The sequence below is a fragment of the Ictalurus furcatus genome, chromosome 4 (assembly GCF_023375685.1).
Source record: "Ictalurus furcatus strain D&B chromosome 4, Billie_1.0, whole genome shotgun sequence".
NCBI lineage: Eukaryota > Metazoa > Chordata > Actinopteri > Siluriformes > Ictaluridae > Ictalurus > Ictalurus furcatus.
In genome coordinates, this window is record NC_071258.1 from 27,938,240 (window position 1) to 27,951,713 (window position 13,474).

The 13,474-nt window shown below is 37.6% G+C and overlaps 1 protein-coding gene across 1 annotated transcript in view; it reads left to right on the top strand.

Moving 5' to 3' along the window:
• The first annotated feature begins 984 nt into the window (after window positions 1–984).
• Window positions 985–13,474, top strand: part of LOC128606937 (voltage-dependent calcium channel subunit alpha-2/delta-1) — a 109,726-nt gene continuing 97,236 nt past the window's right edge. Inside the window, exons 1-3 of the mRNA XM_053623501.1 lie at window positions 985–1,443; window positions 10,351–10,432; window positions 10,960–11,076. Coding sequence (XP_053479476.1) covers window positions 1,337–1,443; window positions 10,351–10,432; window positions 10,960–11,076 — 306 coding nt within the window. The 5' untranslated portion in view covers window positions 985–1,336. The remainder of the gene's footprint in view (window positions 1,444–10,350; window positions 10,433–10,959; window positions 11,077–13,474) is intronic.

Sequence of the window (13,474 nt, forward strand, 5' to 3'; positions counted from 1 at the left end):
ACTTGATTATTTTCCAGTAATCGTATTTCAAAGTTTTCTATTTTTCTTATACTACAGCAGTTTGTTAATACTTATTTTTCATTTATTAATGACTTACATGCTTTTAAACTGTTTCGTAACATTTATTAAGTCATAACCTTTCTATAATATTATTCCTTGAAAAAAAGCACAAGAGGCACAAATGTGCTGGAAAAAAACACCAACAAGAGGGGACACCTGATACTCCTTCCATACATGTTAATTAATTTTTTTCAATGATAATGTATTAGAATGAGCACGTTAATATAATCATTTGAATTACAGCTAATATTGTCAGAGCTGCTGTTTTAGAAAATTACTCAACACTTTCTGACCAATCAGATTTGAGAATTCAATAGCTCTGCGGTATAAAATAAAATAAAATAAAATAAATTACATTCTGGGGGTTCGATTCCTGCCTCCGCCCTGTGTGTGCATGTTCTCCCCATGCTTCGGGGGTTTCCTCCAGGTACTCCGGAGTCCTCCCTCAGTCCAAAGACATTCGTCATAGATTGGCATTCCCAAATTGTCCGTAGTGTGTGAATGGGTGTGTGAGTGTATGTGTATGTGTGTGTCTGATTGTGCCCTGTGATGTGTTGGCACCGCCACATGTCCTAAGTCCCCTGAGATAGACTCTAGGCTCCACGGAACCCTGTGTAGGAAAAGTAGTACAAAAAATGGATGGAAGGAAAAATAAATGCACAGCTGGTAAATGATTTTCAAAGCTTAGCAAGTAGTTTAGGCCAGACTTTATGTGTTCTGATATAATTAATTATCCAGCTACCACTTTACAGTGTGTTTCCTTCAAATTTACTGAGTAGGTTTTCAACTGTACAAATTTACAGGCACATTTATTCATTTGTTTTCGTGTGTGTGGTAATTTGATGGCATAAATCGGGTAGAGAGAGAGAGAGAGAGAGAGAGAGAGAGAGATGCCAGCCAATTGGTTGTAGGCTCTACCACTAGAATAGAGATGAGGCTCCGGTAAGCACACACTCACACACACGCACGCACGCACGCATACACACACCGACTCGATCCGTCCATCCCATCGATCACTTTTCCCGCCACACTCCTGCTTCACGAGTTTTCTCAGGTCTTAAAACGGGGGAGACGGATGACCGTCCGTTGCGCGCGACGGGAAGACGTGACGAAAAGACGGTTTGCGCGCGCACACGCGATAACCGGCGGGCCATTTAATATGACCGCGTAGAACTGGACACAATCTGACTTTAACCTGAAGCCGGATAATCCGATTAACTAGCAGGGAGGAGCGTTATCTGCAGAAAGAAGTGCAGCGCTGGATGAGTGGAGAGACATGGCGCGCGGGATGAGCCCGGGATCGCCTCTCACACCGCTGCTCATTGTGCTCGCGTGCTCGGCGCTTCACGGTTCGCGCGCCTCGCAGTTCCCCACGTCGCTCATGTGAGTACCAGTACATGGTGTGGTGCTGCTGTGTTTACACTGAGAAAAGTGCTTTGCCTGGTCAAACTGTTGATTGGCTTTCTGAAGACAGTCATGTGCTTAATTCGTAGACTGCTCTGTTTTTTTTAATTGACCATATTTGAAAATCATCATCATCACCATTCACAGCAAACAGATGAAAGTGTTCCGCTATTATAAACAGATGATAAACATAATTTTAGAAGTAGTGATATAACCACTTTAGTACACTCTCAGAAATGAAGACACAAACAGTACTTATCCTTGTATCTGGGGTAGTACATTTACATTTACATTCACATTCACAGCTTTTAGCAGACGCCCTTATCCAGAGCGCCTTACAGAACAACAAATCCTCATGCTAGTTCACTAGCCCATGCACTCAGAACAACATTGAGCATATGTGATACATTATCTTCGATCAAAAATATATTTTCCAATTAGGCTGATAGGACAGAAACATTGCCTCATGATACATTTCTGTGATATACAGTATGTATCATGATATATAGGCAAGCAGCGAAACATTGTCAAAAACTGCGTGACTTTAACATTTTTTTCCTACAAAATTTCTTAACTATAAAACTAGGGAGACTTACATTAGCTGCAATATCTCAAACAAAATGTATCGCGACAAATGATTACCTGTGTAATATCTATCTATTTGAAATTAAAAAAAAAACAAACTTACAATACCTGTAACATCTCAGAAAAATAATGTATTGTGACATCGATTATCACAACATCAATATTACATAACCATATTGCTCAGTCCTACTTGCAGTATTGTAAATATTGTATTATGATTTTTTTTGCCATATTGTTCACCCATACATACGAATTTATAACAACTTAGTTTATACAGAAATGATTAGATCAAACTTCTCATGAAATCAGGTTTTATAGATAAAGAAAGGTAATACAAATAAAACTGAATGTGGTTTTTTTTTTCTACATATATTTCCACTGCACATCCAGATGTTCTGACTATCATTCAGGTCAACAGAGAGAGAGAGAGAGAGGGAGAGTGGGAATAAGTTGATGAATGAGAATAATATGTGTTATAGCATCACTGATGGCTCAGATCAATAGCAGCCTGTATTTTGTCAGTGTGATGGTGTCCCTAATTTACTGCCTTAGGGTGAAATTTAGGGAGAGAACACAATGTATAGGAAAGGAAAGAAAAATAGAAAGGCAATGCTGCATTGAATCTGCCTTTGTGAGCCCTCCAGAGATGGCTGTGACTAAGGGTCATTAATAAACATGGCCTTTTATATGCCTTTGGATTGGTGTAGCGTGTTTCCTAGGTCGCAACTGCATGTTGTTAGTATTGCTTGTTTCAGATACTGATGTTAGTTCTGACTCCTGCATTGTAATGATCTATTATTGAGGTGAGATGAGAGAGGAAGTCCTCAGGGATCCCCAGGCTGGAGCAGGTAATTATTCCCCTGATAAACTGCCAGGGAATTCAGTCCCACCGACTTCCAGCCCAGCTGGTTAAGCACAAAAAACACACACAGAAATAGACACAGATGTTGGTGGCCAGGCTAACTGTAGAGTAGTGTGTGTGAGGGTAAGAGCTAAAGTTATGTTTGGTGGCCTGGGAAAACCATTTACTGTACATGGTCAGATTTTGACATATTCTACTATGTATAGTGTAGAACCATATATATATTGAAGGTAAGGAACTGAAATATGTTTCTGCTTTGCATGTCTCTCAACTACAAGTAAAATTCTAGCATTTTAAAATCTGGTTACACCCAAAAGTGAAAAGAGTGAAAAGAGAGAAGATTGCATTTAAATATTTAATTTCAGTTCTACTGAATGATGCCGTGCCTACATCAACATTTATAACCCAATCTACTGATGGAAAAATGACATTTCTGCCAAATTTTAAAGAATTACAAGTTTACAATGGGAAAGGAGTTCTTACTCTGATTATCAGCATTATCATCATCAGTCTCTGTCTCATCTCTAGGGTAAAGGTCATCAGTGAGGAAATGATTGCTTATTTATTCAGTCATTTCTGTTCTGTTGCCTAAATTCATTGTTATTGATGTCTTTTTATTAGGTCATTTAAACATTTTAAAACTTTATTAGCTGTCATATGTACAGAGTGTGTAAGTGCTCATCTTAGTTTTGATGATGATGTGACAGTGCAGGAGTATTGTGGACAATCTGACAGCCTCTATCTGATTAAGTGATTTTTATTAGTTTTATGTCTGTTTCACTATGGAATTGTTTCATTATCCAACAACTTGATCAAAACATTATCTTTGAATTCTGACACCCAAGGCAAGGTAAGAAATCCATAAATAAAACCATTTCCATGTAATTTTAGTAAGATTTTTAAATGTTTTTTAAGTTACAGATTTCAAAGTAAAACTTGATTTTTTCAAAACATGACCATTTTTTCCCCCAGAATTTAGCTGCAGCAATAACAGATGGGTTTTCCCAGACCACCATGCATATGCTTTAAACCGAGTATAGTGAGCTTCTTTGGTTGATGGATTTAGCTGATATCTTTAGACAGACGTAGGTAGGTTCTGTCATTCTTATATCCTCGAGGCATTAGAAGTGTGTGTGTGTGTGTGTGTGTGTGTATGTTTGTGTGTTTGTGTGTGTGTGTGTGTGTGTGTGTTATTTGTTTTTGTATATTTGTCTGGGGTGTCTTCTTTTATTTATCCTAATGTAAAGTGATGCTTTTGGTCAAATTTGGCCCCAAAAGATTTATCTGGAAACGCTTCAGAATATATATACATGAACTTGCTTATAGTGGTAATTCACATTGTCAATTTTTCCTAACAAAATTTTTAAATATTACTTTGTTGCACGGGCAGCAGCTGCTCCATGATTGTAGTGCTTGGAGTTATTCTAAAAAAAAAAAAAAAAGCCTAAGGTTACTTACTTTCCCTTATCTGAGCTGTACTCCTCTGGTTGTAAAGGGATTAAATAGTTTATTATAAAGGATCTCGGAGAAAGACAATTTAAATGCTAAATGGACATTGACATTTGTGTGTGAGTGAAAACTTATGTTCACTAGATTAAATGCATTACGGTAAATGTGTTTGTACATAAAAAATCCATTCCTCAAAATGCCTGCAGCTATTTTTTTTGTTATAAAGCACTGTATTACAAGACTGGTTCAAGATAAAACACAAACACCAATAAAGGTTTAGTGTTTTGGCTTTAGGTTGACAGTGAGAGTGTCCAGGATGGGGCTTATAAGAAATGTGTATGTCAGAGTAAGTTGTGTTTTCATCTTCTTTACCAGGAAACAAAAGGATTTTAGTCACAACAACAGGAAACATTCCTCCTTGCTAATAAAGAGGATTAAGAAGGGAAGTGGATCGTTGGTGGCTCCAAAAATAGTCTGGAAAAAAGCAGGCACTGTTTTCCAGCAAGTAATTGATACTAATTGGATCAAGATGGTGTAGCGTGGGGCAAAACTGTCTAGGCAACAAGACTACAAAAATACTAGGGCCTCCAGAAAATATTTGCCACTTGGAATGAATTTGGTGTAATAAGCAGCATCTTTCTGTTTACTCATCAAATTTCCATTCTGCATATACATAGAAGTATAGTATTGTGTGAGGTGCTACAGATGCTTGATGCTAAATATACCCTGCCCACAATGCAGGCTGGCACAATCTGATCACAACAGAGCTCTCCAACATTGTTTGTTATGCCCGTGAGGTGCTTTGGTGCTTCCTGAGGACCGGTGAGAAGATGATGGGACAGCTGAGTGTGCTCCACTAGAGACACATTCACACATTTCTTTTGAACTTTGCTATTTGTCACACTCCTGTTTGTTATTCCGCGAAGCACTGAAAGTGCACCATTATCTTGTGGTGGAAGGCTTTGGTTTTTAATGCAATGAATGCAATTTTAATGCCTTGAAAAAACGCTGCAAAACATATTATTTGTTTATCAGAATTTTGTCTTGTGTGATATCAATATTGCAATAGCCAACATTATGCAGATTAATCATTAAAAAATATCACTACATTTTCGATTGTGTGCTCTAAGCATCATGAATCAAGGCTTTGGTTAACAAAAAAAACAAAAAAACCCCAAACGTTTTCACTTTAGTTAAATTGTCATCTGTTTTCAATAAGCATGCAGCAGGTAGTGTCGCTGCCTCACAGGCTTCAGCGTCCCCTGATGTTGGTTGACTCTGTGTGTTGAGTTTCACATGTTTTCTCCTGCACAGCAATATCCCCAGTGTTGACCTATCACCTAGAGTTTTTTTTTAACTTTTTCAGTGTTCATTTGTGTCTAGTTGAACATGAATAAACACTGTAGGTGTTAATTCAAGACTGTGGATGTTACTGTGTTTTCTGTGGGTTTCCCCTGGGTTCTCTGGTTTCCACCACATTCCAAAAGAGTGATTATATGGGTGATTAGTGACAGAAAACTGCCCTAGCAAAAATTTTCTATGAAGCCTGTGTACAAAAATGACTATAACTGTGTGTACTTCTTTGTAAGATAGTAATGATTCCTTGTAAACATTTGATCAACTCTAATAATGCCCAATAAATCTCTAATATCGTACTACACATAATTCCTTGATAACGTATAATCATGTTATAACTATTCACAATGCCATGTCATTATACAGTGCATCCGGAAAGTATTCACAGCACTTCACTTTTTCCACATTTTGTTATGTTACAGCCTTATTTCAAAATGGATTAAATTAATTATTTTCCTCAAAATTCTATAAACAATACCCCATAATGACAACGTGAAAGAAGTTTGTTTGAAATCTTTGAAAATTTATTAAAAATAAAAAACAAAAAAAGCACATGTTCATAAGTATTCACAGCCTTTGCTCAATACTTTGTTGAAGCACCTTTGACACCAATTACAGCGTCAAGTCTTTTTGAGTATGATGCTACAAGCTTGGCACGCCTATTTTTGGGCAGTTTCTCCCATTCTTCTTTGCAGGACCTCTCAAGCTCCATCAGGTTGGATGGGGAGCATCGGTGCACAGCCATTTTCAGATCTCTCCAGAGATGTTCAGTCGGGTTCAATCTGGGCTCTGGCTGGGCCACTCAAGGACATTGTTGTCCTGTTGGAAGATGAACCTTCACCCCAATCTGAAGTCCAGAGCACTCTGGAGCAGGTTTTCATCAAGGATGTCTCTGTACATTGCTGCATTCATCTTTCCCTCGATCCTGACTAGTCTCCCAGTTCCTGCTGCTGAAAAACATCCCCACAGCATGATACTGCCACTACCATGCTTCACTGTATGGATGGTATTGGCCAAGTGATGACTGGTGCCTGGTTTCCTCCAGACATGAGGCGTGACGCCATTCAGGCCAAAAAGTTCAATCTTTGTTTCATCATGGTCTGAGAGTCCTTCAGGTGCCTTTTGGCAAACTCCAGGCGGGCTGTCATGTGCCTATTACTGAGGAGTGGCTTCCATTTGGCCACTCTACCATATAGGCCTGATTAGTGGGGTGCTACAGAGATGGTTGTTCTTCTGGAAGGTTCGCCCCTCTCCACAGAGACACGCTGGAGCTCTGTCAGAGTGACCATCGGGTTTTTGGTCACGTCTCTGACTAAGGCCCTTCTCCCCGATCGCTCAGTTTGGCCAGGCGGCCAGCTCTAGGAAGAGTCCTGGTGGTTCCAAACTTCATCCATTTATGGATGATGGAGGCCACTGTGCTAATTGGGACCTTCAATGCTGCAGAAATGTTTCTGTACCCTTCCCCACATCTGTGCTTCGATACAATCCTGTCTCGTAGGTCTACAGACAATTCCTTGGACTTCATGGCTTGGTTTGTGCTCTGACATGCATTGTTAACTGTGGGACCTTATATAGACAGGTGTGTGCCTTTCCAAATCATGTCCAGTCAACTGAATTTAAACAGGATGCACCTGAGCTCAATTTTGAGTGTCATGGCAAAGGCTGTGAATACTTATGTACATGTGCTTTTTTAATTTTTTTTTTATTTTTAGTAAATTTGCAAAGATTTCAAACAAACTTCTTTCACTTTGTCATTATGGGGTATTGTTTTTATAAATTTGAGGAAAATAATGAATTTAATCCACTTTGGAATAAGGCTGTAACATCACAAAATGTGGAAAAAGTGAAGCGCTGTGGATACTTTCCGGATGCACTGTATATATATATATATATATATATATATATATATATATATATATATAGATATATATATAAATTATAAACATTTACTATGTAAATGTTTAAGCACTGAGTGCTTCCAAAAATGACATGGGCACAGATGTTTTGTAACGTACATTTTACACTACAAGAATAAAGGTAGTAACTTAATTATAATGAGGAAGCATTTAACATAATAAGTTTACTTGAAACACTCAGTGGTGACTAAATGCTTATACTATATTTATAGTTGTTAATAAATATTAAAGCTGCTGTACAATTATTCACAGGTCATTATTAGTTATAAAAGCTATGTAATACATCACTTGCCAATGTGACACTTGCATTACAACATGATTATAAATTATCAAGTAATTACTGATTCATTTTTCAAGGAATGAAACACGATAGTTATGCATTTGTAGGAAAACAATCCTGGACTGGGTGGTATGATGCAGCTTAATGCGAAGAGGAAGTGTTTTATTTCCTGTTATACCACAGTGATTAAACAACAAATGCAGTTTTTATGGACAGTAGGGGGAAACTGGAGAACCTGGTGGAAACCCACACAGATACAGGGAGAACATGTGAAACTCGAAACAGAGAATAACCCACGCTCAGGATCAAACCTGGGAACCTGGAGCTGTGAGGTGGGGACACTATATGCTGCACCACAATATGCAGTCACCTGTAATGTTGTGGAACATCGAAGAGATGAGTTAGTCCCTGTTATCACTTATGTTATAGCAGCTATAAATAGTTGCTCATCACTAGTTGTTCTTTTTTTTCTCTCTTGAAATTAACCCTTTCTCTCAGTACACTGGCATTCCATTTCACCAGAAGAATGGAAATCGACTTATCAGATATTTTCAATAAGTATAAACAAATGAATTATTTTATCGCTGCAGGTCTGTTATAAGATTAGTCAGGACACTGTTAGGTTTCTGTGAGTAGAGAATAGTGACTCTGTTTAGTTGCTGGTGAGCAAAATAAATACTTTTTATAAAGCCTTGAGTGTCTACTTTCATATGAGCCATTAACCACTATTGTAGAGCATGACATCACAAATAAATTCAATGTGAAACATGAGAGTTAATGAGACAAAAATACATTTAAAATAAATAAATAAATAAATGCAACTTATATTGCAGAGAAACAGTAATGGCAGGGATAGGTTTCCACCCAGTGTTATATAGGCTCTGACCAAAATAAAGCACTTACTGAAAATGAATGAAAGTTTTTAATATATCACAAGCCATTTCATATTTGCAACATAATTACACATCATGACTGCATTACTGGATACTGTGTGTTTAAGGTCAAATACACCTTCAATGTGACTGTATTTGCATAAGGAAATGAAACTTTTTATTATAGAGGCCTCGTATGCGGTCCATAATATTCACATAATTTAAATGTACTTTCAGTAGACTGGGAACAACTGAAAGAAAAAAACAACAACAGGATGATGGCAGCCAAAACCAATAAATGTGCTCAGTTTAAATTAAATGGATTCAGATTGTGCTGGCATCCAGAATTTAATTTAGAGACAGTGCCGTATTGATATTTTGAGCACAAACCATGTGCATGTTCCCTATTCTGCTGTGCAGAGAGAGGTCTTGGCCTCCACAGACAGTGCCAGAGCCAATCAGATGTGTTTGAATGGGTCTGCTGAACTTTTGCCACTCTGGCACTTTGATGTAAACAACAACCTTTCAGGCCATCAGAACCAATACATCACCCAAAAAGCATTGTGTGTGTCTATGTGTGTGTGGAACAGACAGATATGCAACTCTTTGCTCACCATTTTATAAGAAGGTAATGCTTAGTCTGGAAGACAACATTTCGTCCTCTATTAGATCGGAGTGCAACATAGACACAAACAGTAAGAGTCTGAGATTCAGGTTCTGATCCCAGTTCACCACTTTCCATGCAAGAGTGGAGGAGCGTGGGAATATGTTATTTGTACTGTTCTTTTTGGGAGTACTGATATTTCTGTAGTGGCCTGGGAAAACTGGCCACATGTTGCTGTTGCTAAATTCTGGCAAAGAGCCCAAAATGACAAATATTTATTTGTAAGTATTATTTCTAATTTGATGGTGCTGAAAGTAATATAGTGAAATGAGGATATTTTGCTTTGAAATGTAGTGGAATAAAAGTCTGCACAAATGGAAATACTTTAATAAAGTACAGATACTTGAAAAAAGTACTTAAGTACAGTAAACAATTACATGTATTTTGTTAATGGAAACTAGTGAATTTAATTGTGTTTAAGATACATGCAAAAGAGAAAGATTTCAGTTCAGGAAAGCCTGTAGGGTCAAAATGTCTGCCACTGATTTCACCTTTCTTACTGGATATCACAATTCTACAGTATACTGGTTGTAGATATCATCGGGGGCTGCATTATGCAAATGTGCCTTTTAGCTTTTATTTAAAAAAAAAAAAAGTTTTTAGTTTGTTTTGTAAGCATCCTGAGGCTGAATATTTACATTGAACATCCTTTGGGTGTTTTGCTAAAACAAGGTCTTTAGAAATGTTTTGTTCATTTTAATGTTTATAATAGACAACAGGCCTCGAACTCATGTTTGTATCCCAGCACTACAACATGACAGCTGATTCCTGACACCTGGGAAATCACATGGTCCTGTTCTCATTAGGATGATATCTTTGGGTTCTCTTTCTCTCTGTTTGTGTATGGTGTGTTTTTGTACATTTTTAAAATTCCACAGGGTGTAATGTCTCTTTCTTTGCAGCATTAAAGAATGGGTGGATCAGATGCAGCAGGAGCTGGTGACCCTAGCTGACACAGCCAGTGCAGGAAAAAGCTTAGTAGAGGTTAGGATTATTATTATTATTATTATTATTTTACCTACCACTGTTATTACTACTACAACTGCTTCTACACATAAACACACACACACATGCTGCTTAACCATTTACCTCACACACAAAAAATGTACACTGTTACTCAAATCAAACCTGTGTCAGAAAGTTTTTCCCATTTCCATCCACATCCTGACACAAAGTGCTTTAAAACTTTCACACACTTTGTTATTTTCATGTTATATGTATGCAGTTCACTGAAGCAGTTGTCAAAAATTCTTTTACTTACCCAGTGCATTGTAGCCTTAAGACCATTTGAAGAATGTTTGAGTATTGATGCCTGCTCCTTCTCACAGTGATGTTAGAACTAGCACATAATACATCCCACTTGCAAATTTGGAAGATAAAATCTCATGGCACATCTTGAAATTATTTAAAGTCAGTGGGCTTCATGGGGCAGCATTGAACATCAAGGTAGTACTTTGAAATTGTGTCATTTTCTGCTTAAATGCATTCTTGTGTCTTTATTGTCATTGCAGATCTTTATGAATAATCAGAAATACTACACTGTGGAAACAAACTATGCAGGAAGGCTGGTGGATAATGCAGCACGGAATATAGAGAACTTTTTAAAGAAGCGAGCAAAAGCACTTGAGGTATAGTACACATACTTCCTGGCTGAGAAAACGTAAACTTCAAACTACAAACAGTTTAAATTTGCGACAATGTAAATAAGTAATAGGACAACATCAATCACTGCACAGAGGAAAAAATGTGTGATTATGTTTGGTTACATACCCATATTAGGAAGATTGGGCCATTATTTATTTATGCTATTTAAGGACAGTGCAATGCAGGCCTCTCTCATAGTCCTGCCATTGCTGTGAGCACAGGTGTGTGTGTGTGTGTGTGTGTGTGTGTGTGTGTGTGCACGTGTGTGTGTGCGCATGTGTGTGTGTGCGCGTGTGTGTGTGTTTGTGCCAGATGGTTTTGCTTTTGCACAGCTGAAAGATCAATTGTTTTGTGTCTTTGAGCCTGTGGGTATCTGTGCCCACTGCAGATGTGCTAGGGGCTCCCCTGATGTCAGCCTACTGACCTGGAATGTTGGCACAAACAGTGTGGACGTGTGTGTATGCATTCATTATAACTGATTGGCATAGAACTGGGAGTTCTGGGAGTGCATTGGTAGGTCTTTAAAGAAGTCAAAGCTGGATCAGTGAGTAGTTTGGTTGGATGATCATGTTTGTAATGAGTAGAAGGCTCGAACTGAGTGTACACTATCATTTGTCTGCTACTGTTGTAATTAAAGGCAGGTAAGTAGTATTTGTGTGTTTGACTTTGCATCACTAATCTGAGCTATTTCAAGCTTTGTTTGGAGTTAGGGAAGCAACCGATTATGAGTATATTATTCAGAATGAACAGTTCTAAACAGATACAAATACAGTTCTTTTTAGAAAGCTTGCCATAAATCTGGTTGAGAATCCAGATGTGTATCTGATGGGATCTTGTGGAATGCAACAAAAACAGACACCCAAGTGGGAGGTTTTTAATTTAATGTGAGTGAACGATAATATATGAAGCTTATGGGAAAAAGAAAGAACACATTCGTTAACGTAAAAGTTTGAGCTGAAGCATGATGCATTTACCAGGTTAATTCGTTCATTCTTAGTAATTACTGGTCACAGTGGTTTAAATTAGGCTACTAGTTTGTTTATATTTTGGGAAATAAAACCAACTAAGTCTACCGGTAAATTCATTAGAAAATTAATTGGACAAGTACTAACAAAAATAATAACAATAAATAAAACTATGCTGTTCACATCAGCATGCACCAGAATGAGGGTGAAGAATTGAAAATGCCAAAACTTCTGGTTTAGGTCACACCCACTTCAGATTTAAAGTTTAATATAGATATCACAGATATGAAAACAGACACAGATACAGATAGTGGCATTGAATTACACCACTATTTTTAGAGCAATAGTACACACTTAAAAAAAAAAACAAAAATAACAAAAAAACCTTAATGCTCTGCTGTGAGTTTAATCATGCAAACTTAATATAGACCATATGATAACTTGTATTCACTTCTTTCAGTCTGTCAGACTAATTTTGATCGCTTTTTGATATTATCTCATCTTAGTGCATCTGTCTGGGGTTCCATTTCAGTTATTTCTTAGCACACAGTGAATGTTGCCATATAAACTTTAAAATATTGTGAAAATGATTAATTCATTCATCCATTCATCTTTAGTAACTGTAACAGTATAACTGTATAAACCTTTTTATTCTGGTCAGGGTTGCTGATAAGGAGCCTATCCCTAGAACACAATGTGTGAGGCGTGAATACACCCTGAGTGAAACACCAGTCCATCATAGTGCATGATGCCCACACATAAAGCAGAAATTTAGCTTAGCTAATTCACCCATATGTTCTTGGGAAGTGGGAGGAAACCAGACAAACCAGAGGAAACCCTGTGAGGGAAATATTTGAAACGCAACACAGACAGTATCTCTAAACCAGGAGTCCTTGAGCTATGAAATGGCAACAGTACACACTGTGCCACTGTGATGCCCTTGCAGATATCAATTGCCTCTAAAAATGTTTCACATACCTGTACAATATGCTGTGTAAATTTATCAGGTTAAATCACTGATTAACAATCATCTTGTTTCCTGCTCTTGATTTCATGCCTTTGCTTGTATTAGACATGCATATTATGCATTTTACCTCTCAGGTGGTTGTAACAGCATTCTACACACTTCATTTCACACCCATTATAACCGTGTTACATGTCTCTATGGGACTGCCTTCACCTTTGCTAACTGCCTCCAGGATGCAAGCTCTGGTTCTTGTTTTTGCCTTTGAAATGTCTAACTGTTTATCAGTTTGTTCTGTATTCCCATGCTTGCTTTATATTTATACCACAGCACTGTTGAAATCTCCAATCTGCTTTATACACTGTTGGATAATTTTCTTTAAAAGCAGCTCTGACACTAGTGTTAGCTATACATTCAAATTATTGGTTTATATTAATGTGCTTGCTGATACTT